Here is a 25,602-nt window from a genome sequence, read left to right on the forward strand (position 1 = left end):
ATCTCATTGTCACTTTATTGTTTTTTTTATTCAGCTTTGTTATATAGGTTGGAGATGGTGGCACTGACCAGAAAGCAGGAGACAGGGCTCGAAGCAGCAGAGTTAAAGATGCTAAGATTTGCACTGGGTGTGACGAGGATGAACAGGATTAGAAATGAGTATATTAGAGGGTCAGCTCAGGCTGGACAGTTGGGAGACAAAGTCAGAGAGGCGAGATTGCGTTGGATTGGACATGTGCAGAGGAGAGATGCTGGGTATATTGGGAAAAGGATGCTAAGGATAGAGGTGCCAGGGAAGAAGAAAAGAGGAAGGCCTAAGAGAAGGTTTATGTATGCGGTGAGAGAGGACATGCAGGTGATGGGTATAACAAAGCAAGATGCAGGGGACAGAAAGATATGGAAGAAGATGAGCCGCTGTGGCAACCCCTAACGGGAGCAGCCGCTCTCTCAGGGACAGCGTGAACGTGACCGAGAGAATAAGACTGAAAAAAAAGCTAACTTTTGCAAATACCATATATTTACAGCTGATCTGACGCTGTTCGTTTTCAAATAATATTGCATTAGTGTGATGATGTTTTCTGATTGGTACTATTCAGGTAATAAAATGATTTCTTCAAAATGTCACATATATTTGTCTTTTTCTTTTTTTTCCAGTGCTGTGCTGACATTGTGCACCAGAAGGTGTGAGCTTATTCAGTGCGGCAGGAGCACGCAGGTGGCCGGTTGCTTGTGCTATAACACGCTTGACTTGGCGGCGTTCAACACACATGTGCTGTGCAAGGCATGCACAGGGGCCACTGAGAAAAGAAGAGTGTTCATGGCTCACCTTGCAGAGTTGCTTCGTCGTCACTTCTTATAAGAAAAGGCGATGAATAAAGCAAAAGAGGATGCAACATCGACAAGCATCTGTTCCAAGACCGCCGCTTCCCCAGCCTCTTCAGTGTAATAGTAACCACAGCACAGAGAGAAGTGTGTACATTGCAACAGGTACATATGTCGAAAATGTAGAAAGGACAGTCCTTGCGTGTGTGGGAACTGGTAACATTTGAATCTGATGATTGCATATAGCACGGAACTGACACCTCTATACTATTCTTTCCTCTGCATGTCCTGGAGTACAAAAGAAACAGTACTGTGCACCCAAAAGTGGACACTGGCAAAATCAAAAAAAAAAAACGTGGTCACTGACTACAACTGCAAGAAGGCATGCAAATGAATATGAATAATATGAATAATGTTGCATCAGTGCCACAATGTTTTCCAAAATGTACTATACAGGTCATAAAATGAGTTATTCCAAATGTCATATACAGTATCTCACAAAAGTGAGTACACCCCTCACATTTTTGTAAATATTTTATTATATCTTTTCATGGGACAACACCGAAGATATGACACTTTGATACAATGTAAAGTAGTCAGTGTACAGCTTGTACAACAGTGTAAATTTGCTGTCCCCTCAAAATAACTCAACACACAGCCATTAATGTCTAAACCGCTGGCAACAAAAGTGAGTACACCCCTAAGTGAAAAGTGTTCAGTGTTGTCCCATGAAAAGATATAATAAAATATTTACAAAAATGTGAGGGGTGTACTCAGTTTGTGAGATATTGCATACCTATTTCTGTTTTTTGTCAGTGCAGCTTTGACATCATGGACCATAAGATGCATACTAATTCAGCATGAGCAGGAACACTCAATAAAACTGAATAAAAAAAAATCAAGTGACGGTGAGACACGAAGAAGGCAGCTTCACCAGCGTTTGTGTGTCAGCTTTTATCCATGCAGATCAGAGAATTTCCAGTTCCATTGTCTCAAAACACCACTCATATCTACAGTTATTCCCAGTTTTAGATAAAATGTAACCACGTCAGATCTGGGGCGGGTGGTGGGTGTTGTATCGCGATCATGACTGAGAGAATAAAAGTGAAAATAGCAGGCTGCCTGCTGCTTGGGCTTATCAACACATTTAGAAGACAAAAGACGCTGATGGAGAGGTGCGAAGGGATTTAAGGTAGGCCAGATTTACGAGTTTTTTCGTAGGCTCTGGTAATTCTAGTGTTAACTACATGATTCACTCTTAAAATAAAGGAAATCTGTTGGATTAACTTTATCAATGCCTTTGAGGATTGTGAAGTCCTGCATTAGGTCCCCATGCAGATTCCTCTGCTCGAGAATAAACAAGTTTAATTCTCAGAGTCTGTCGCAGTACGACGTGTCCGTAAGTCACCTGGATGCTCTCCTCTGCATAGCTTCAACTAAATGATTTTCAGGGGTTCCTTCCTGTGGGACAGTGATTCCCAGCTTACATTTATAAAAGATATTCCTTTTGCCCAAGTGTAGCATTTCATTTAATTGTGTGCCCACTTCTCTAAGACTTGGCCGTTCTGAATTGATTTTGCTGCCTCATCAGTGCCTGCCATACCTCCAGTGTTAGTGACATCTGTGACTTTGACAATGTCATTAATGTTAATCAGAAAATGTAACTGTCCCAGGACAGACCCTGGAGGGACTCCACGGATGACCTTGCTCCATGTGGAGCCTTCTCCTCTTATCTGTACTCTTTGTCATGTCCCATTATCTAACATGAGATCCAGTTTTATCAGTTACCTCTGATGCCGGCCGCTTCTAGTTTTAGAATTACTCTTCGGCGTGAGACTGTGTCAAAGGCTTTTGAAAGTAAATTATGTTGTATGCTTTGTTTTTGTAAACTATTACAGCTACCTATCTAATCTAATCTAAATCTAAAATACTAGTTTAGCAAGGTCTTCCATTCATAAACCCATCCTGGCTGTTATTTAGTTTGTTATTTTCATATAGATATATTTTTCTAATTTATTTATTATAATTCCCATAATTTTTCATTGTTCAGAAGTAACACTTATTGGTCTTTTTATTTGCTGGGATCCCTTTTGTCTCCATTCTTGAAGACTGGATGTCACATTTGCAACTTTCAGAAAGTGGGCAGGCCCCTGTTAGAGTGGCATTCCCACATTTTCGACAGCTGTGAGATTCAGGGCACACAATACCAATGCCCCCAACGCACTGGGGACAAATTAAATAAAAAGGTGGGCAAAAGCACTACCATTACATAGTGGCAGTGCTGTCATAAATGCCACCAGGCACCCTTTTGACCACATAATGAGTAAATAATTGACACAGAAGTGTGGAATCTGTAAATCTGATGACCCAGCCTGGAGGATTCCTTCTTAGGCCACAAAACACAGGCATGGAAAAATCACAATTAAAAAAAAAAAATAAAGTGTGATGCTGGAGAAACATGTTTCCCTGTCCTCTGTTGTGTTAGCAATTCATGAGCTCTATCTACCTCTCTCTGTGAATGCCTGGTCTCCTCGGGCCTGGATCCGGTTGAACAGCTCTCCTCCCTCCATGCTGAAAGACAAGAACAGAGTCTGTGTCAGCTTCTAAGCAAACACTTAACAAAAGATGCACTTCCACACTCCACTGCTGCCCAACTATTTCCAGAGTATGCACTTTTTTTTTTTTGGTGTCCAAATATTACTGAAGATAAGCAAGAAAAGATGCAGGATTCATAGAAATAAATATCAAAGGAACTATAAAAAGAATGAAAATACAAATAGGTACCCCTGTAGTTTTGATAGCCCTAAACAGATCAGAGGAAATTGTATAGGCCAAAGATATCTGGACACACCAAGGGGATCCAAATAGCAAGTCCCCTGGGATGAGAAGTTCATTAAGAAGGAGGAGGAGGTAAAAGTCACCCCCAGATGAATGGCATCATAAACTGCAATGGTAAATAGGACCAGAGGACCCATTAATGTCTTCACTGCTGATCAAGGGTATCAACAGGGTTCTGGGTATCCCCTAAATACAATAAAGAACGGTATGAATCTGAGAGTCACGTGGCCACTAAAATTTGTCCAAGGCCACTGGATTTTTAGGGAGTGCAAGATGGTCTGTGCAAGTATTTGTTGTTTTTGTAATGGCACCATCAGTAACAATATCATCAAGAGCGGCCGTGCCTACTACATGGCACGTACAGAAGGTGGGAATGCATAATGACTTGAACTGAGTGGGTCATTGCACATATTAGGGCCCCACTAGCTGCCATGCCACCTCAGCCAGACTTCATTTATTCCACGGTGGCTGATTGAGCAGTCCTTTTAAAGATAGCAGTCATGTGAAATTCCGTCCTTACATGCAAAAAAGTACCACTAAAGACTGAACTTGTGGACGACATAACTGACTTAAGGCGATGTCATATTGTGTGACTTTTCTAACAATTTTCATTTGTAGCCTTCATTTATATAATATATTAGCAAGTTGGTGGCACGCTCCCGTAAAGCTGATTGCCTAATGTGACAAACCCTGCAGCTCACTATAGGTAGTCTGTGACTTGCTTCAATTGTATCAAATGGACAACCAATGAAAGTTCATCCAGAAGTACTATATATTTATATATAAAATGCAGCGATGAGGAATAAGAAACGTGGGTGTTTTGGACCTCATAGACAGAAGAGAAATTCATCTGTGTAATATCTCATATTTTATGTGTCACAATAGAACAGAACAATGAAAAAAAAAAAGGGGCAGAGATTGAGGCTGGACATGCCATAGCTGTTAACCTGTTAACCATTCATGCAGCGGCAGCTCTGGCAGGCAGCACATTATTGGCTGTCACAAAAAAGGGGCAACCACAGCTGTGCTGGAAAGTCAGCATGCAGTTGTTAAATTTCACATGGCTAGCAATTTTTAGCTGTGTAAATTTGACATGGTCTGGTGACAAGATCGTCTTCAAATCGGACATACCCCCATGACTTGAAGTTGTGTTTTTAGTCTGTTCTTATTCATTTTTCACTCCTTGATTTTATGTTAATGTGACTTCCGTTTATAATTTGATTTTTTCCCCGATGCCCATGTTATGTGCTTTGTGCTTGGTCCCTCAAGAGGCAGGGCCACATGCCTATCACAACAGGAGCCTGCCCTCAGCCCTATAAAGGCAGGGGTAACCTAACCCACAGTCCCTGGTGTTTATTCATATCTGCTTGGAAACTCTCAAGTGGCATAACAATGAGCTAATACCAGTTTGCGTTTGGCTTGAAATGTACAAAAATGTATGCTGGTAATGTTTTGCATTTGAGTCGAAATGTTACATAATACGAGTGTGTTTATAATGCTTTGCCTTTGGTTTGTAATGTTGTGAAATACCCGCTGATAATACTCTGTTATTAGATAGATAGATAGATAGATAGATAGATAGATAGATAGACAGATAGATAGATAGATAGATAGATAGATAGATAGATAGATACTTTATTAATCCCAAGGGGAAATTCACATACTCCAGCAGCAGCATACTGATACAAAAAACAATATTAAAGAGTAATAAAAATGCAGGTAAAAACAGCTAATAAGTTGTGAGGCTGAGGATGGGCCCATTAGTACAGTTCTGTTCTGGGCCTTGACATATATAATGGCACCCCTGCCATAGACAGTTCTTAAAGATGGAGACTGAAAGGAGACATATTTCGGAGGAGAAAGAAGGATCAGCTGATTCCAGTGAGAGACTAAATCCGATGTGGTGGTGGCAATCACACCATGAGAGAACTACTTGTGCTGGGGTAGAGACAAGAGATAGAGAGGAGAGGTCCATTAGGGGGTTGATTTGAGGATGACACGGAAAGTTGATAGAAGGGGCAGCTGAGTGAAAACTGGAACCAGAAGACCAAGATGCAGAAATGGAGAGCCATTCCTAGAACATAATGTACAGTATGAGCTACTCAAACTTCATAGCTGCCTATTCTTATGCTGCACTCCAATGTTTAAATACAGTACCTTTTTAATTAATTAGGTTAGTTTATAGTTTTTCTCAGGTGATTTGGACCAATTCTCAAATGACAATTAAGCATCTCAGAAGTCTATGTGAAAAGCTCCACACTATTAGGTCACTTGCTCATAGAGGAAGAGCATTTCTCATTGTTCTTCTTACAATTGCTTTGGTGCAGTTATCTAAATGATTAAGTACACATCTCTTTGAAATGGCACCATCATCAATTGTGTAAATCATGTTAATCAAAATGGATTGTATGCCTTCTTTTTAGAACAGTGTTATTCTGAAATACACTTTGGTTTCTATCCATTGAATAAATCAGCACATGCAAAAAGATTCATTCATTTGTCAAAAAATGTGAAGCAAACATTTCACAAATTGTGCTGATGTTGTATTGTTGTAATGGCCGTTTACTGTAAATGGATAACTTGCTGGTCAGGTGAATCTTGAATTTCACTTATGAAGGGAAGTGTCAAACACTTTAGGACAACCATTATGGCATTATGTGGTCAGCTTCACTGGTCAAAAGTCATAAAGAAGTGGTTTGAATGGTCCACCGAAGGAGGCAGATTAAGTAGCCTCTCCCCCATACTCTCCATTTCTCAGTCCAACACAAAAAAATTCTTTTCTGTGTGGAGATGGAAAAGGTTTACAGTTATATGCCTCACAATCCCGAGGATTCCTTGACTGCTGCAATGCGTGTTGTCGGTGAGGACATTACAGTAGTGGCTTGTACAAGATGGTTGTGGCATGCTAGGAGATTTCTCTCAAGGTTGATTATCTGGTGTGAGGCTGATCAAAATAATGGCCGGACAGATGACAGGGACAGGATATCCAGTGATGTGGATGAGTCTGCAGTACAGCATATTTTTATGATATCTCTATTGTGTGTCATGTACTATAGTGTAGTACAGTTGGTTACAGTAACAGTATATAGTTTTGATATATCAATATATTCGGTAATACAGTATGGTCCCAGTTTTTTTTTTTCTCGTTGTATTTTCTGTGTTGCAAAATACATATTGTAAAATAAAAAAGTTCCCTTTCATGTAAATGATGTGTCATTCCAAAACCTTTTATGGTGCGGTCTTTCTTACAGAATGCAGCAATGGAACCTTCTAGTGTTTACAGTACATTGGTGTCAGTAATACAGATAGTTGTGACAGGCATTACATAATAGATTGATAGATGTGAAAGGCACTATACTGTAGATAGATAGATAGATAGATAGATAGATAGATAGATAGATAGATAGATAGCAGCATTATTTGGTTTTGTACACAACAGCATTCTGTTAGTGACAGAGAACTAATATTTTAGGTATTATTGTAAATTGACATTTTAATTGCTTAAAATACACCTGTGCTATGCTTTCATATTTACAATATGCATAAACATTTTGACTGGCTTGGCTCTACTCAATCCAGTGACTTTTCAATGATTTACAGTTTCGACGAATGAGTTCAAAGTTTTGAGTGACATGCTTTATTTTACAGGCAAACCGAGGTGTTGTGCTACAACATATAAACCATTCTGAGAAATGCATATACAGTTATGAGAACTTAAAGACTGTTTCAGGAAATGTGCCAAAGCAACTGAGAAAAACTGTAATCCTATCCATGTACTCCATGTCAGGTAAGGAGAACAGAAATTTTGAGGTCAGATTGTTAACACTAATCACGGTGAAATGTTGCAGGTTGATTATTATGTGCAAAACGAAAGTAAAATTTTCGTTGTACTCTTAAAATGTAACAATACTGACCCCATAAACTTATCTTTTATTTCACATAGCACTCTTTAAGATGAAATATATGAAATAACTGAAAGTCAAGCTGCACTCATTCAAGGGACATGTTGTTAGCAAACTACCCACCATTCCATGATGATGAGGAGGCACTTCTTGTTGTGGTGCATGTTCTCGTAGATGTCCAGAATGCGGACAATGTGTGGGCCTCCAGACACCCTCCAGTGTAACTCCACTTCGCGTCTCGCCTTCGGACTGTCGTAAAGGATCTGCATCCAGACAAGAAAATGAGCCAGAATGAGAGAGCTTGTCCTCCACACTGCTAGGCCTTACTCCATAAAAGACACAATGCCAAAATGGACATTGTGTCTTTTATACCAAAAAATATAAAACCTTCAAACTTAACAATCAAATCTTTCAAACAACGCTATAACCTGGGCTATAAAAACAAAATGTTAAACTGGGGAGACTCCCCAGTTCCATCAAAAAACAGTTTCATGTGCAGTCAACACCTCCCCACCCTCTTTATAATTAACTCCAAACAGCTATTGTTTTGTTGTGAAGACCTGGCACAACAGAGACAGATCTGATTGCCAGTGTTATTAACTCATTTTCAAATCAAATGAAAAAACTGAAAGTGGTGTTTGCATTCCTGACTTTTAACTTCCTTGCTGCTGGCAACTTCCCACTCTCTACCCCCTATCCGCGGCATATATCCGCCTGTCTATATTTGGGATTGCACTTGCACCATATGCCAGGAATATCTCTGACCAGATGTAATGAGGTAATTCTGGAAGTCGGTAAACAAGAGACTAAGCGGGCCGCCCTCTTTTCTGTCAGCCTCCAGGGCTCCTCTGCCTCTTTTATCACTCGTGGCTCTGTTTCTACTATTTGTCTGGTTAAACTCACCGCTCTAAAACCTCGCAGGTTATGAGCGATCCCGTTATAGGATACGTAGTAAAAGCAAAATTAAGGACGTCAGTAACAAAAGAACAATGTCAGAAAACTGTTGAGTGTTCACCTTATGTCAAGCACAGCACAGGGACCGACTGCTGTCGCTTTTCCACTAGCAGAACATGGACTACTCCGATGCCTACCTGTCCTGATTCAGAGTGAGAACAGATAATTCTGTGCCTCTCGCTAGATATCTAAGAGGGCGGAGTTACTGACGTCATTCGTGACATCACGAACGTTTTGTTAAAAGAATGAAAAAATCGCGCGCGGTCAGTAGTCAGATAGAGAATAAGGAAAGAGGCTACAATGAAAGCGTTTCAAATCGTATATACATAAATGACAAAAATGAAAAGGTGTCCTTAAACGGTTTAGAAATATCAAAACTGCAGATAAAGCTGTGCGACGTCAGTTGAGTTTCGCAACACAGCACTCTGCGAGTGAGAGTTTACCGACGACAAAACATTCTGAAATCCGCTTAATCTCAACCCACTGAAAGCATGCCCTTAAGCGATTTAACATCATCAGTAAACCATCTCAATTGTTATTAGTAGGCTAAGATCTGCGCGATATCCGTAGCCCCGATCCCGCCTGACAATCATTCATTCCGAACTAACCAATATAAACAAATAGCGATCTTAACGCAAGTCATTCCCCTTTAACATAGAACTGTTTCCAAAATCATCTTTCTTAAATATTAAGTGTGGGAAGCCTATCCAGGGCTCACAGAGCATGGCCGGGACTAACCCTGGAATGGGCGCCTCTCACTCACTGAAAAACCCGCACCTGCCTGTTTTGGACGGTAACTCACTCAGGGCTTGCTTCTTGTTCAACTGCATTCATAATTCCAATTCAGTTTCACCGGATCTATCAAAAACAAAGTTTAAGCACAGGAATGATGGATTATTCCGTGTGGCCGACGACGCAGGAGTTTCTGCCAATAAACGTTTTTCGTCGCACAAATAATGGCCCAGCATTACTGTGCATCCCATATATACAAAACAACAAGCCGATGAAACCCTTGAAAGTTTTCGCATTTTTGCAGGGATCGGTTTTTCCTATTGATCAGTGTCAAAAAGCCAAATAAAATCCAGTTATTTAATGTATTATTATTATTGTTTATTTAGCAGGCGCCTTTATCCAAGGCGACTTACAAAGCAAATTATAATACATGCATGAAGGATTAGAAGGCGCAAGCATCAAAAGCAACAAAAATGAAAATAAAAAAATGAGTGGGCAATACTGCTGTATCATTATACCTGCAGCTGGACTATGACACAAGTCAGAGTCCAAAAGTCTTTGTCAGTACAACAGCTGCTGTCCTGCAGAAGAAAGCATCTGCAAACTATTTAATGAAAATGTGCTTTTTTTAAAAAACTGTATAAAGTGCAGTTTGGATAGCTGGGGAGATCATTGCAAAGCGTTTTGAAACAAAAATGGAGAAGCGTTGCCCAGTCTTGGCACATCTGGCAAGAGGAGGAACAGTCAGCTGGCAGGCAGAGCAGAGACCTCCTGGAGGGACATATGGAGAAACAAAACTGGAGATACTGAGGAGCAGAGCCACTCAGGGGACTGCAGTTCAAGGTTGGATCCTTGCAGCAATAGGAAGTCAGTGAAGAGACTGAAGCAGAGGAGTAGAAGGGGTGAAATTAGGATAGAGGGCTGAATGCTTGAAGGCTGGTCAGTGTGCTGAGGTATCATGGAGGGTAATAAATAGGCTCACGTGTGGCAGGACAGCAGGCAGTGAAGTGGACTAGCATACTGGATGATGTGCTAGAGTACTGCGGAGGGTGCTTAGGCACAATAAAACTGGGTTCCATGCTGGGAAGTGTGCTGAAGTACCATGGAGGGTAATAAATGGGCTCAAGTGTGGCAGGACACCCACCAGTGAAGTGTGCTCATGTGACTCCACAGAGGGCACTATGGCACTGTAAAGTTGGGTACCACACTTAGAAGTGTACTGAGAAGTCAGAAGCAGCAGAGGGATGAATGTATGAATGCCAGCCAGTGCGCGGGGATATCACAAAAGGTAATAAACAGGCCCAAATGTGGATGGGCACTGGTCAGTGAAGTGTGTTCATTTACTGGGGAGGGTATTTTGACTCAACGGAGGGTACTGGGGACCATGCTGGGAAGTGCAATAATGCACATGCCAGTGTGATATATACGGTAGCAAAAACTATACTCAGACTTTGTAACGTGATGGAAAATGTGCAGCAGCTCTGACAAATGTGGCAAATGAGTGCTAGCTTATTGGCACGTGTGCCATTGTATGCAGCTGAGCTGTGTGCTCAGACATTGGTAGGTTTGGTAAACCCCTGAGAAGTATACTTTGGCAGCATTAAACTGGAAAATGTACTAGGGCAGTGTGGGGTATGGGACAGTATTGGCAGGTGTGGGACACAACTTGGAAACATGTTGGGGTGACTAGGAAAAAGGGGGGCACATCCTCCTTTTCATTGAAGTGTTGTTGAGCCATTATTACAGTATATCGCCACCTGCCTCACACTCCTTTTCACTTTCTCGGTCCAAAGTGACCTTGTTGTCTGACCTACTTTTGTGCCCGCTGCCATTGTTTACAGGATGCATCTGCTACTGAGGGGCTCATCCAATAAGCTGACATGAGAGTGAAAGTGATCTGCTTATTGAGATGCACAGTGGGAGTAGCAGGAGTCGAAACGCTGGGCAGGAGAAGTCGACTGACAGGCTCCTCAGGTGCCCAGACACACTCACTGGGACCCAGTGCTGCCAGTCTACAAACCAAACCAGCCAGGCTGACAACTGGAGGACAGTGTCCTGCTCACATCCTGACCGCTAGTGGAGGTCAGTGTTCTCACATTGTTAAAAAGCAGTATCCTGACAATCACAGGTCCAAGTCTACAGTAGACTACAGAAGGTGGTCAGTGTCCTCACATACTGACCACTGATGAAGGTCAGTGTTCTGCTCATATGAATACAGACAAAAAGCAGCATTCTTCTCACATACTGACAGCTAGAGGTCCATTTCTTGCTCATATCCTGACCACTGATAAAGGTTACTGTCCCACTAAGATACTAACCACTTGCAAAAGTCAGCGCCTTGCTCTCGTACTGACCACTAATTAAGATCTATGCCCTGCTCACATACTAATCACTAGTGAAGGTACCACTAGTGAAGGTCTGTGCCCTGCTCACATACTGACCACAGATGAAGAGCAGCAGTCTGACAATCACAGGTCAAAGTTGGACTACAGAAGGTGGTCAGTGTCCTCACATACTGACCATTGTCAACGGTCAGTGCAGTGTCCTGTCTACATATTGACCCCAGATACTGATGACTGGATGTACTCCTGACTATAGAAGGTGTTTGGTGCCCACAGAGCTGACTAGCAGTCGGCTGCTTGACCACCTGCCCCTTACAGCACTGCCCAGTAATGCTGACCTCGACACAGAGCTGTGACCGTAGCTGTTCTCAGCCAGCAGGCAGCTTGTCATTTTGAGTTATTTATAGAGCGTGCGTCTCCTTGCGCGAGATGTTTCAGGTTACTTGGAAATTCAAATCCACTACCAGAGTGAGGCAATGCTGTTCCTGAAAGTGGCTGCAGCTGTATGGCATTCAAACAGAGCGGGCGTTTGAAAGTCACAATAAACCAGAAAAACACGGGCACAACTGCAATGAAAAACAGCAAAAAGGACAACTGACCACTCACTCGATGATGGTTTGGACTCCCCTCCTCGCCTGGTATTCTTCACTTAGACCAAAGTCATGATCGGCACAGCCTGAACATACAGGCCAGTCTAGAGATCGGCAACTATCTCACTGGGTAGTCTAATGGCAGGCATGGACTTACTGGACAGTCCAGAAGAGGTATCTATAAGCCTGGGAGTCTAGAAACCAGCATCACCCGAATGAACAGTCTGGCATTACCAGCTATCTGCATGGACAGTGTACTGCCTAGTACTAACACTAAAAAGCCTGTCGGATAGCAACTGCCCACGTGAGCAGTCCAGCGGTCAACAGCTGCTTTGCTGAGCAGTCTGGTGGTTAGAACGGCCTCCCCAAAAGGCCCGGCATGGCCTCCTTACTGCAAAGTCCACTGAACAGTAGCTGCCTGCCAGGACAAACCAGGGGACAGTGACTGCCTGCCCAGAGAGACCAGTGAGATAGCTACTGAAGTCTAGACTGGCCTGGTTTTGCAGGCTATGCTGGTAACTACATTGGCCTAAGCACAGGGGTCAGGAGCTGTTTGCCGGGACAGTTCAAGGGACAGGAGCTGCATGCTGGTTGACAGTTCACTGAGATAGTTTCTGATGTTTAGACTGGCCTTTTTTGCCAGCTGTGCCAGTAGCTACATTTTCCTAAGGCCAGTGGTCAGAAACTGCCTGCTGGGACAATGAAATGGTCAGAAACTGCCTGCTGGGACAATGCAATGGTCAGAAACTGCCTGCTGGGACAATGCAATGGTCAGAAACTGCCTGCTGGGACAGTCCAGGAGTCAGCAACTGCCTGCTGGGACAGTTCAGGGGTCAGCAACTGCCTGCTGGGACACTCCAGGTTGATTGTCGGTTGACAGTTCAGTGAGATCGTTCCTGATGTCTAGGCTGACCTGGTTTTGTGCTGATCATTACATTGGCATGAGAACAGTGGTCAGCAACTGCCTGTCTGGTAAGTCTGGTGTCTGGCACAGTCTTACCCAAAATTATCTGAATGGATCAAGTGGCGGGCACTGTCTTATTTGACAAGCTAGTGACAGGCTATTGTTTTTCAGCACAGTACATTAGCTAAAACAGGTTTACCAGATGATGACTGTTTGTCTGCATGGTGCTCTCACTGGCACTACTGAGCAGTCTCCGCAGATGTTCCAGCGGTGGTCAGATTTCTTCGCAGACTGTCCAGCACCTGTATCTTTCCACCAAGACTGTCCCACTAGACTGTAATTGGCTTTCAGGAAGGGGTTGTGCTGACCACAAGGTTCAGATATCGGACTTCTCTCTTGCTTGTCCAGTACAGATGGCCAGCTGCTAATCCGACTTCTCAGAAAGTTGAGCATCTCAAATCAGATTAAAAGGCACTCAGCGCCTGACAAAAGCGATTAGGCTCGATCAGGGAACATTCCATAAAGGCTTCTCGATGAGAGTTGTTGGCCAGCCGTCTGGAATTTCAGCCTTTTCTCAAATTCTGAAGTTAAAAACAGACAGAGCCGCAAGAAGGTGTTATAAAATCAACAATACCATGATTGGCAATCGTGTGTTCTGAGATTGGAAAAGTCATTTATGGGCCACCATGGAAGGCAGAGGTGTGAATAAGACAGCAAGAGCCACCATCTCGCCTCTTACCGTCTGACATTTCAGAAACACAGAAACCAAAAGTAAAAAATGAGAAGCGAGCTGCACGTAAAGTTCCTTCTTTTTGTTTTACTTGGGGTGATTACAAGAAGTGGCTTTAGTTCCTATGTCTGTGTAAAAATAGCGACCAGGCAAAAGGGTGCAGTCATCGGCTCGGCAGGGCTGGTGCACAATGACAAAATGTGTACCAACTTCAGGCCGTTATCATCAGGTCTTTTTGTCAATCTGTGCCTCAAATCTTATTTAAATGTTGTAAAGGCTGATCAGTGGGCATTCTCCAGTGCCAATGCACCAGGAAATTCTTAATCAGATTCTTAGGTGGTACTGGCAATCTAGCGTCCCCATAACTGCTCTTTGGCAGCTCAAGGAGACAGCCCAGGAAAAAACACGTCTAATTATTATTATTATTTTCCACTGTTGCCAATTTGAGGTTCTTTATCTTCATACTGCAATTTCAGAAGCTTCTGAGGCACCAGAAAAATGAGGCCAGTGCTTCAGCAGACCCAAGCTGTAGACTAATTCAGAAAGAGAATCTGATGACACAGCAGAAGCAGCAACGGCGGAAAACTGTCTGGTGAAGGCTGAGCGCAGTCGGCACTGTTCAGTGGTCAAACACCCCCCACATTTCACACCTACAGAAAGCCGTCATCGCATGCATCAACTGTTATTAAGCGCCATCATCTCCCTGAGTGACTCGTCAGCTTTAAGTACCCGGCGGTAATTTAACCTTCAATGCCAAAGGTTCTCAGACTTTATTCCTTTGGCTGCTGCCATTTGTTCCAACCATTTGATAAACTGGGACTGAGTCCAACCTTAAGAACACTAAGCTGCTTCCTTCATTCCACAAACAAACATGGGAGTGTTATAGGTTGTATTGATAATGGAGAGCAGTTTTGTGTTGCAGGGAGAACCACCTACAGATCAACACCAACAAGACAAAAGAGTGGTGGTGGACTTCAGGTGTGTTAGGGTCAGTCACCATACACGGGGAGGAAGTGGATGTGGTGCACAGCTACAAACCATTGGAGGTCCAAACTGGACTGGCCCGACACCACAGTGGTGCTGTACAAGAAGGGGCCTGTGGAGACAGGACTTCCTATGGAGACTCAGGTCTTTTGATGTGTGCAGAAAAGCTGCTGGAATGGTTTACCAGTCTGTATGCTGCTCTAGGTGGTGGCCTCCTAGAGAAGCAACCCGAGTTCAGGGGATACAAAATGCCTGAACAAACCCGTCAGCTCCATCACAGGACTGACTCTGGACAATCTGGAGGCTGTTGTAGAAATGAGGATGGTGGCAAAATTGGACGCCATCAGGAATAGTTCTGCCCATTCCCTTCTGGGGGCACTTCTTTCAGCCACGGCCTCGTATCTCCACAGTGCAATAAGAAGCCCCTCTGGGGATTGTTTCTACCTGTGGCTATTAGTCATTTCAACGCTTCCTCCTGACGCCCTGTCCTTCACTCCAGCCAGAAGCCATTACAGAAGCCAGAATCTACTACAGTTATTCTTTAGCATAAAATTTATTGTATTATATGTTTTTACTCTATTGTCTTCTATTATTCTTTGAGCTGATATCTGTGTGTTTTTATGTATTTTGTTTTGCTGCAGTTTGCATTTGAATTTTCCCTTGGGGATTACTAAAGTATATTTAATCTAATTTAAAACCGTGACTGATGTTGTGCCACCGTACTGCAGGTATTGCTGTATATAGGCTTCAATACCCCCCCAACACACACAGTGGTACGGCCTGGCACAGAGGGGTCCTGCATGGCTGCAGCGGCCGCAGGTTTTTGTTCCAGTTTCTTAAATAGACGTCAGTCCTCGCTGATAATGAAACTGCATTTAATTCCATGACTTGTTGGTGCTCTCATTCTGCCACATCAGATCTTATCACATTGCACATTTTCCATTTCTCAGGACACTACACAAATATTTTGTGGACGAGATACGGTTTGTACTTCTTGGCCCTTCCAATCCGCTCTCTCATTTATTTTTGCTTTTATAAAAACAGATATACTTTTCGATGGACACCCACAGGTGTAGATGGTGAGCTGCCGATTCCTTTGTTATTTGCATGGCAGATGGTTAAGACGACAAGAAACAATTTAAATAGGGACAATGTCCCTTTAAGACAAAAAGGAGCAATGGAGGGTTGGAAGGGTTGGAAATCTTACTTAAACTGAAACTTAAAAATAAGTGGTGTCTAACTAAGAAACTGGATGAAGTTAAAACTTGTAGCCACAATGACCCATCAGGACTGAGACTGAGGACCCTCTGGTCTGACGCTGTGTGATTTTTAGCACGATTGCAGCCACTGACTGATTTTCTGAGTCAGCCCGATTTTCAGCTTCATCACCCACTGCTTCAAGGGGCTGCGAGGACTGACTGCATCTTACGATTGGGCGGTCATACAATGTCAGAAATTTCACTCGGCTGTCCTGTAGTGTGAGTAGTCTCACTCACAACCCAATTTTCTCATGTCACTATAAAACTTCATTTCGCAGTATATTACTGAACATTGGCTATTGCCATTGTCATGCTCATTTTCACATTTTTGATTTCAAAAATGTAAATATCATGCAGTGTCACACATAGAGCTATATGGCCAATGACAAAGGCATCTTGGGAAACTTTTACTGGAAGAACTTGAAATAAACACAAACAACAGTAAACTACATAGACTACGTGCCTCTAATTCTCTTAGTAAAACAGACAGCCCGTATTGTCCACGTCTCAACCATCCGTGTGTCCAGCTACGCCATTTTGTTTTCTTTGTACTCGCAGAGCACAGTCCACCAAGATTTGGGAACACAGCTCTTTCCTTTGGGGACATTTTGAGAAGCCTGTGGCCATCGAGTTTTTCTGTGAACGGCTCAGACTGTCTGTACACGTGTAGTCTGAGTACCGATGTCATCAGTCGGACTGAACGTGCTTTGTATAGTTTGAGCACATATACGACTGACGACTCTAACCTGCAATATGAGTAGTCGCTTGACCACAATTTCTTAAAACTGCATAGTGCATGCCTGGCATAAGGGGCTGCCAGGTAACTCTAAAGCAAGAGTCACTTAACTGGAGATCCGTTTAGAAGAAACAATAAAAAGAGGGAGCAGTCGTAAAAACGCTCAGCACTGCAAGGATGTCAAACTCGGATTCTGGAGGGCCAGCCCTTTAATAACCGGGTCTAATGGAACAAACTTCTTCTACCTTAATATTATATTAATAGACTTAATTTTTAAGATTCACTACCCTCAATTGTTTTTTGGAGAGATGCTGGGTATATTGGGAGAAGGATGCTAAGGATAGAGCTGCCAAGGAAGAGGAAAAGAGGAAGGCCTAAGAGAAGGTTTATGGATGTGGTGAGAGAGGACATGCAGGTGATGGGTGTGACAGAACAAGATGAAGAGGACAGAAAGACATGGAAGAAGATGATCCTCTGTGGCAACCACTAACAAGAGCAGCCGAAAGAAGAAGACGACTCCTTACTAGCAGACAGACAACAATGAGATGCAAAGTGAGCCAACACTTTGTCAGAGTGGTGGCTCTGAGGCTAGGGATCTGCACTGGTAATTGGAAGGTTGTCGGTTCGAATCCCGTAAATGCCGATAGGGACTCTGCTCTGTTAGGCCCTTCAGCAAGGCCCTTAACCTGCAATTGCTGAGCACTCTGAGTAGTGAGAAAAGCGCCATATAAATGTAAAGAATTATTATTATTATTATTAATATTAACACATGTCATTTGCCCTTATCAGCCCATCACACACAATCTGTCTAAATAAAATAAGTGATATTGAAAAAGTGAAGGTCTGAGAAATACTGACCTGCTCTGGTCCACAACACACTCCGACACTGATTTCAGAAATGGGAAAATCAGCCGTCTGGTGTGGCAGAATAACACACTGAAATTAAAATGATGCGTTTCATTTAACAGCATGTATTGGACTCCGTAGCTCGAGAGTAAACGGTGGCCCCGAGTCTGAAACCAGTGAGTTAGGATCATCTGCTCTGCAGCTCATCATTACTTGGTTGCTGATTAAGGAATGATAAATAATGAAGGGTTCTGAATCATCCTGAAGTCATTTGAAATGTATGTTCCATCAGCAGCAGCAATTGCTTACTGATTAAGAAAGTGTCTGGAATGAAAACCTGCAGCCAACTGTGGCCCTGAAGATGATGGTCAAGCCGGACCACTGACACTCATATATATGCTGGCAATTTAGAGTCTGCATTCTAATGTTTCGACCCATCCAGCCATCCATTTTCCACACCCGCTCTATCCTGAGTTGGGTTGTGGAGAAGCTGGAGCCAGTTCCAGAAGGAACAATCCCTGAACAGGGTGCCAGTCCATCAAAGGGCACACTGACACACTCACACACTTGGGTCAGCATTCTAATACTTCACTCCAACCTTGCTTATCATGGTGCTGCAGAGTGGAAACGTGTTGTCTGTTGGTTGGGTATGTAGTTATGAATGTCATTGTACTCTGTGCACCTGCTACTATTTATACAGGTGTTACATGAAAATAAAGGTCATGTGATGTCATGTTCTGTCCTGCTTAATACAGACCGTGGTCACCTGGGGGGTTTGTGCTGGAGCCCATCTCAGCTAGCATTGTGCACAAGGCAGGACACCAGTCTATTGCAGGGCTAACACACACACACACACTAGGGCCAACTTAGTGCTGCTAGTTCACTTAAATTTGCATTTCTTTGGACGCTGGGAGGAAACATGAAAAGACACAGGGAGAACATGCAAACTTCATGCAAGGAGCACACAGGATGAAAACCGTAGTGTCCTTACTGCGAGACAGCAGAGCTGTGACGGTGCCACCATGCCACCCCAAAAACAAAGGTTTATTTTTTTTGTTTTTCTTTTAATGATTAAAAGAATTCATTTCTCCATTATCAGACATACTCAATCCAGTTCAGGTTCATGGGGTCTGACCCTGGACACAAGATAGGAGTTAACTCTGGATGGGGCATCAGTGCACTCCAAGGCACACTCATGCACACCCCACACTCCCACTAGAATTCCAAATTGCCAATTAACCTAACATGCCGGTCCTTGGGATGAGGTGGCATTCGAGAAAATTCTCAGGAAATAAAAGAGTCTTGAGGGTAACTTAGACAGACATCAGGAGAACATGCAAACCCCACATAGGCTGTGATGAAAGGAGAGGACATTGGGATTCTGGAGTTAAAGACACCACAGCGTTGAACCACTGTGGCACCAGGCTTTTATTATAAGAACTGATTTTTTTTTTAAGATCCCACCTCCTTTAATTAATGTAGTATACAGTAGTGGACAGTAGGACTTTAGGGGCTGTCAAATCTCAACTAGGTGCTACTTGGGAAGAAATGAAATGGATAGGATTGGACAGCTTGTTGGACTGAATGGCCTTTCGTCAAAACTGTTCTAAAAGATTTCCTAATAAAAATGAAAGTTAGCAACCAGAAAGTGTCCTCAAAAATAAATCTACATTTCTGGAAGGCTGGTTCACTTCCATTCATACTGGTGTGCTAAGTATTTACCAACTACTTTAATAGCGGACATTTTGAAAATTAAAAAGTTGTTCATTTTGAAATGTAATCTGTGAAACGCACTTACACGTTTTCAAACATGCTTAATTCAATTCAGGCTCAAGAGTGCCAAGTGTAAGACAGGAAAATGCCCATGCCAGGGTGCCAATTTGTGGTGGTGCCCACTCTCACACACACCCACAGTCACACAAGGCCAGTATGGAACCACACCAGAATGAAGGGTTCTGGATGCATGAGTTGGTGGTGCAAACTACTGCACCTTTCTGGCCATAAAGCATAAATATTTATCTTAATGAAATAAAAAAAAATTCTGAAATGGCACACAATGCAGAAACATAACATTCTCCAACCTCATCAATCCAATTTAGGATCATGGATGGCTGGAGCTTAACCCAGCAGCTTAAGTCACAAGGCAGAAACCAATCCTGGACAGAGCCCACTCACGTACACACTCACACAGTGGCCAACTAACCTAACGGCACATCTTTGGGATGTGGAAGACATCCCTCTAAGACATGGGGAGAACGAGCAAACCGACACAGAAAATCACCAGGTGTGGGATTTTAAATCGGCATGCTGAAGACGTGAGACCCCAGTGTTGGTCCTTGCATTACCATACTGCTGTGAATGTAGGAAGAAGAAAATAAACTAATTTCAATCAAGAGGGAAGTCCAACAAAAACTAGGACTTGACTGCAACTAATAAAAACAGGCATCCACAGGGAATATAAGGTGTTAGATGCAGACTCCTCTGTGGATGTGAGTGGACACAAGAGCTCTCGTCCTCACACCGTCCAATGCATGGCCAGCTTGCCTCTAAGGACTGAGAAGTTGCACTCTGACCTATCTGCCTCGGCGCACCACACCTACTTCCTTTTGCCACAGCTCCTTCCTCTTAATTTATCTCTACGTCTCTTTCCGTTTCCACATGTCTAAACGCAAGAGTTTTTTCACTCTGTCAGCCCGGTGACGTATGGGACCATGCAGAGCCGTGATTCTCATGCTTTGGAAAGAGATGCTGTAAGTGAGCTTCACTTGAAAGGCTGGTAAGAGATGTCTACATAAATCACTGGCGTTTAATTTGATAGGCTGCACAGACACTTGTAGAGGAATGGGTGGTCCATTGTAGCAAAGTTCTTGTTAGATGCGTAGTGGAATGGGTGGTCCATTGTAGCAAAGTTTTTGTTAGTGAATGCATTTTGTGTCTAACTGAAAGGCACCTATACTGTAGGAAACAAACCCTCCCTCCATTTTGATGAAATATTGTGAAAGACATTTACAAGAAAGCAGAAGTATCTACTTGTACTAAAAGGACACCAAATAACATATTCAGGTATGTGTTCCCGACTCTGTAAATCTGAAGCGGCAGATATGCACAGGATAATGTGTAACTCTGCTTAGAGACATCTAGAGGAAATCACTGTCCTTATTAGCAGAGTCTATTGAGAGCGGCCAACAAGAAAACATGTTCTCAGTCCAGCCTGGTAAGACACAACTACAGGACAGCAGAACTAGCATCTCGAGCTATTTTAAGGCCATTTCCAAAAGGACAGCAGCCTTTCAAATATCTACAGGAGAGAGAAAGCCGGTAAAGCCTCAAATCATCATTAGGATTGAAACACTAAAAGCTACTCAGACAGTAACAATGGAAATGACTATTAGCTAAGTCTGGATAGAGAAATCTACGGGGAAGTACTATATATCTTTACCACGGCAAGGTCTGATTAGATCAAGACTTCAGATGGGTATCAGCAGCTTAAAAATAATGGAGATGTATCAATAAATTTCCATCTTTATCAGAAGTGACTGGTTAGAGACATAGAAAAGAAAATACCATTGTGTCTTTCTCAAGGCAGATACTCTTAGAGACATATGGCAGATGTCATGTAGTCACATAGTTTTGAGATATTTTGATTTGCAGATATACCCAGCGAAGTACCCACTTGACAAGAAAGAAAATAGAAACAGAGTATCCACAATTATCATCACTTACTAACTGGTGGCACTTTGGCCACCTCAAAACTTTAGTGTGATAGGCAGAAATATTCTATTTGTATTCTTATGACATTTTTGTTAAGTAACCTATAATGTTTAAAAGTGCAAGGATGAACTCGTAGTCTTTTAGTAATTAGAATAATAACAAGTTTAATATACTAACATCTCTTGCCCTCACAACCCCATATCCCCCTCCTCTTGCTCTCTCCCTATAAATATCTGGCAGTGACACGAGCCTAGACTGGCACTTTGGTACAGCTGCTGCCCAGCTAAGGAAAGCAAGATCGTACCTTGAGAGCGCATTTCTCCCCGGTCTTCTTGTTGTAACACTCCAGGACTTTTCCGTTGATGCCCAGTCCCAGGACCTGACTGGACACTTTGTAGTTGTCTGTGACCGCATTCCTCTTGATCTCCAGTTTCGGCTGGTTCGGAAGTGGAAAGTGAGTGGGGCTGTTAGGCTTATTGGAGGCCAACGCGTTACCGTCCGTCTGGCTCTCCGGAGGCTGCTTGGGGCCGTTGCCATTGTGCAACATGACCACGGGGACCCGGCGCAGGGCAGCGCTGCAATCCGGTAAGGGTTGTAGGGGCGTAGTGCGTCGCACCTTTAAAGGTAACTTACATCCATCGATTCACACTGGTAAAATGAATAACTTTGGTCTCGTAATCCGTTACTCTTCTGTCCGTCAGGGGTTAAATAAATTGGAGGTTTCTATCCAGCCGCTCTGGGGTTAAATCCGAGGTTGTTCTCAGTGCGATTGAGGCTAAATTCCGAGGCGCCTGCTTTACTGGAAACTCCTTGGTTAGCAATTTAAAAAAAAAAAAAAATGACGCGTTGCCGCGGTTCCGAAGTTACAAAACAGCCGTCTCTTCGACTTCCAAGTTCTCACATCGCCAAGGTCCCCATGAGTCGCGTCGCCGCTCCGCCCCGTGCGCGCTCTCGCCGCTTCTCCGTGAAGCTGGACTTCGGCAGCGATCGCGAGCCGGGCAGTCAGTGAGGTGCACGAGAGAACAGATCAGGAGCCAGGAGGCGTGGTCTAAAGCTGGGCGTGTCCCAGCCGTGCGTCATGCTTTTAAAGGGGAAGAGCGTCTCTGCCGGCATAGGAAGAACACATTATGCTTTGTAGACTTTTTAAAAAATTAAGCCCAACCGAACCTAACCGAGACTACTCATGGAGGTAGCAGGGGTAGTGACATGTAAGTGAAGTGAAGTGAATATTCCCTTGTTCTTCTTAGATCATATTCATAGTGAGCTGACGTTGGTTAGATCTCTGTTATGAACACACAAATGATTGCTATAAAAAGTGAAAGGGTCCAGTTCACTACAGAGTCTCACACCTTGACTACACACTAATACGGCGTTTAAAGTGAAACTTAAACGCACCTCTCCTTCTAACAATTACATTCCCTTCCTTCACTTGAGTTTCTGGTTTTCTGGAATCTTCATTTCACCTTTTATTTTTTCAATATTCTCTGTTCCTTTTAATGTATATAGCTAAGGTCTACAGATTATTCTGCTGGAGCTCATCGCGAAAAGGCAATATATAGAAATGTAATGGAAATAAAAGGTTTAACAAGCAGCTACCTTTACATATCTAGACACGACTGGTGAATTTGTAGAGCTATGCTGTGATACAGGTACAATTCTGTTTAAAAGCTAGCATTTTAACAGAAAATATAAAGCAAGGTTTTGGGCATATTAAGAATACTTGAAATTTTATCAGCCCATTTCATGCTAGTCAAAGATAATACTATATACAGTATTATTATTATAATTCTACTTATTATAATTATACTGTGAAGCTCTCCGAATTGCATTTGATTCATAAAGTACCATAACAAAACAACATTTTCAAACCTGCTTAATGAAGTTCAGGGACGCAGGGGTGAATCCTCCAGCAACATCGAGCACAATGCAGAATCTGTGCCTGAATGTTGTGCCAGCCTTAGATCATGAACATCACATAGCATTCTTAAGTGAACCTGCTTAATCCACTTCACGATCGCGGGGGTGAAACCTGTCCTGGCAGCCTCACTGGTCCAGGCCCAGAGCTTTGGAACACATTTACAGCTGAAATACAAATTTCAGTTTTTACAAATTACATGGTAAACACACACAAAAATACACATTGTGTAAAATAAAGAAACAGACATTTCAAATGAATTAACAGAAACAGATCTGATGATTTAAGTCCATTAATATTATAATGGAAATAGTGTCAGCTGACAAAAAAGGAGAGGACATTCCAGTCAGCTTTGTTCCCAGAGAAATTAAACCACTGGTCCATGGTCGGTTATAATAAGAAGTGTGGCGGCTCTTCGGGATATGTTCAGAGGGAGCAGCCATGGACTTTGCAATACCTCCCCCTGGACGCTAGATGGCAACCCCCCTGGGTTGGAGCGGTGCCTCGGTTTCCCGCAGGCACCGACAGGGGGTGCTACAGCTGGGACTCCTAAGCCCTTGTGGGCAGTGTTTTCACCACACCCAGAAGTGCAGCCAGAACTCAGCAAAAAAGCACCTGGAGCACTTCTGGGTGGACTATAAAAGGGGCCAGCAGCCACCAGTCCAGGAGCCTGAGTCGGGAGGAGGACGAGGACGAGGACGAGGACGAGGACTACGCTTGCCAGGAGGAGTTTTGGTGCAAAGAAGAGTGTTGTGGTAACTTTCTTTTGGGTGTTTTGGTGCTTGGGACTGTGTTGTGCCTGTGGGCCACAGAGAAGACATGCCCCCACAGGTGAAGAGAAATAAAAGTTTATTTGTTTTTATATATGCCTCCAGAGTAAGTCTGTGTCGGGTCAGGCGCCAATATAGTGCCTTTGTTACAAAAGTCATAGACAAAATCTGAAGACCTAGGCCAACTGTCTGTCCAACCCCTCCTGGGCATTCTTATATAAGTTGGTTCTGAGCAGTCTAATAAGAAGAATGGACCTTATCATCATTGAAATCCAAAGCTCCCAGTATCTTTGATGTCTTCCCTATGGGCAGGAGCAACAGCTTGACAGTGTAGCAGTTGGCACCAAGTGTCATAGCTGGAAACCGAGAGGAGCGACAGAATTGGAAAGAGTCAGGAAGGGTTTAGAATTATTGTCTTGCTTATATTTGTGCGCTAGTGACTAACAAAGATGTCTAATGGCTAAGATGCAATATGCACAGCTAATCAGCAGCTCTAGTCATGGTAGGAAGTCATCAACAAGGACTTAATAGGCCATCTGTTATACAAGCAGGCAGATACTCCCATAGATTTGGGGCCTGGTAGCTAAAAGCTCAACATCCCATTATTGTTTATTAATCCTTGAAATCTATAGTAGACTGGCATCTTGCACTCATAATGCTCACTTTGGTCTGTATGGAACAATAAGTTTGGAGAAGTGACCAGGATCTAGGCCATTCCAAGACTTATATGTAAAGCTCTCCATTGCAGGAGCTGCCAATTAACCTAACTAGCATGTCCTAAAGGAGAAAAAAAAACAGAATACTTGGAGGAAAATCCATGCAGACAAATGGAGAAAGTGCACACAGTCAATGGCCAAGCAGGATCCAAGCCCAGCACAAAAGATCCATGAGACGGTGGCACTAAACAGTTTACCACCACACCACCCTACTGTGCTACCATAGGCGCTAATGGAAGCTTGTCATTTCTCCATTATCCTCTTTGCCCATACAGTATTTAGGGGTATGAATTGAGTCTTAAGAATATGTTTAAAAATCCCACTTTGCTGGTTAAGAATAGCTCTGAAGTCTCTCTCCACCATTTTGTAAATGAGAGTACACCACTCAGTCCTTCATGTTGGTTTGAATAGCTGACAAATAAGTTACATTTTTGACAATGGATCCACCAGCTTTTGACGCTTCCTTAGAGGTATACAGCAATAGTGTAGCATAATATAATAATAATAATAATTCTTTACATTTATATAGCACTTTCTGGGCGGCACGGTGGCGCAGTGGGTAGCGCTGCTGCCTCGCAGTTGGGAGATCTGGGGACCTGGGTTCGATTCCCGGGTCCTCCCTGCGTGGAGTTTGCATGTTCTCCCCGTGTCTGCGTGGGTTTCCTCCGGGCGCTCCGGTTTCCTCCCACAGTCCAAAGACATGCAGGTTAGGTGGATTGGCGATTCTAAATTGGCCCTAGTGTGTGCTTGGTGTGTGGGTGTGTTTGTGTGTGTCCTGCGGTGGGTTGGCACCCTGCCCAGGATTGTTTCCTGCCTTGTGCCCTGTGTTGGCTGGGATTGGCTCCAGCAGAC

General features: G+C 43.2%; 1 protein-coding gene across 1 annotated transcript in view; it reads right to left on the bottom strand.

Moving 5' to 3' along the window:
• Positions 1-22,341, bottom strand: part of mapkapk3 (MAPK activated protein kinase 3) — a 30,047-nt gene extending 7,706 nt beyond the window's left edge. The window contains exons 1-3 of the mRNA XM_028824504.2: positions 21,654-22,341; positions 7,685-7,824; positions 3,328-3,392 (exon numbers count right to left, since the gene is read on the bottom strand). Coding sequence (XP_028680337.1) covers positions 3,328-3,392; positions 7,685-7,824; positions 21,654-21,896 — 448 coding nt within the window. The 5' untranslated portion in view covers positions 21,897-22,341. The remainder of the gene's footprint in view (positions 1-3,327; positions 3,393-7,684; positions 7,825-21,653) is intronic.
• Between the last annotated feature and the right edge of the window lie 3,261 nt (positions 22,342-25,602).

Source organism: Erpetoichthys calabaricus, chromosome 18 (genome assembly GCF_900747795.2).
Source record: "Erpetoichthys calabaricus chromosome 18, fErpCal1.3, whole genome shotgun sequence".
Classification (NCBI taxonomy): Eukaryota; Metazoa; Chordata; class Cladistia; order Polypteriformes; family Polypteridae; genus Erpetoichthys; species Erpetoichthys calabaricus.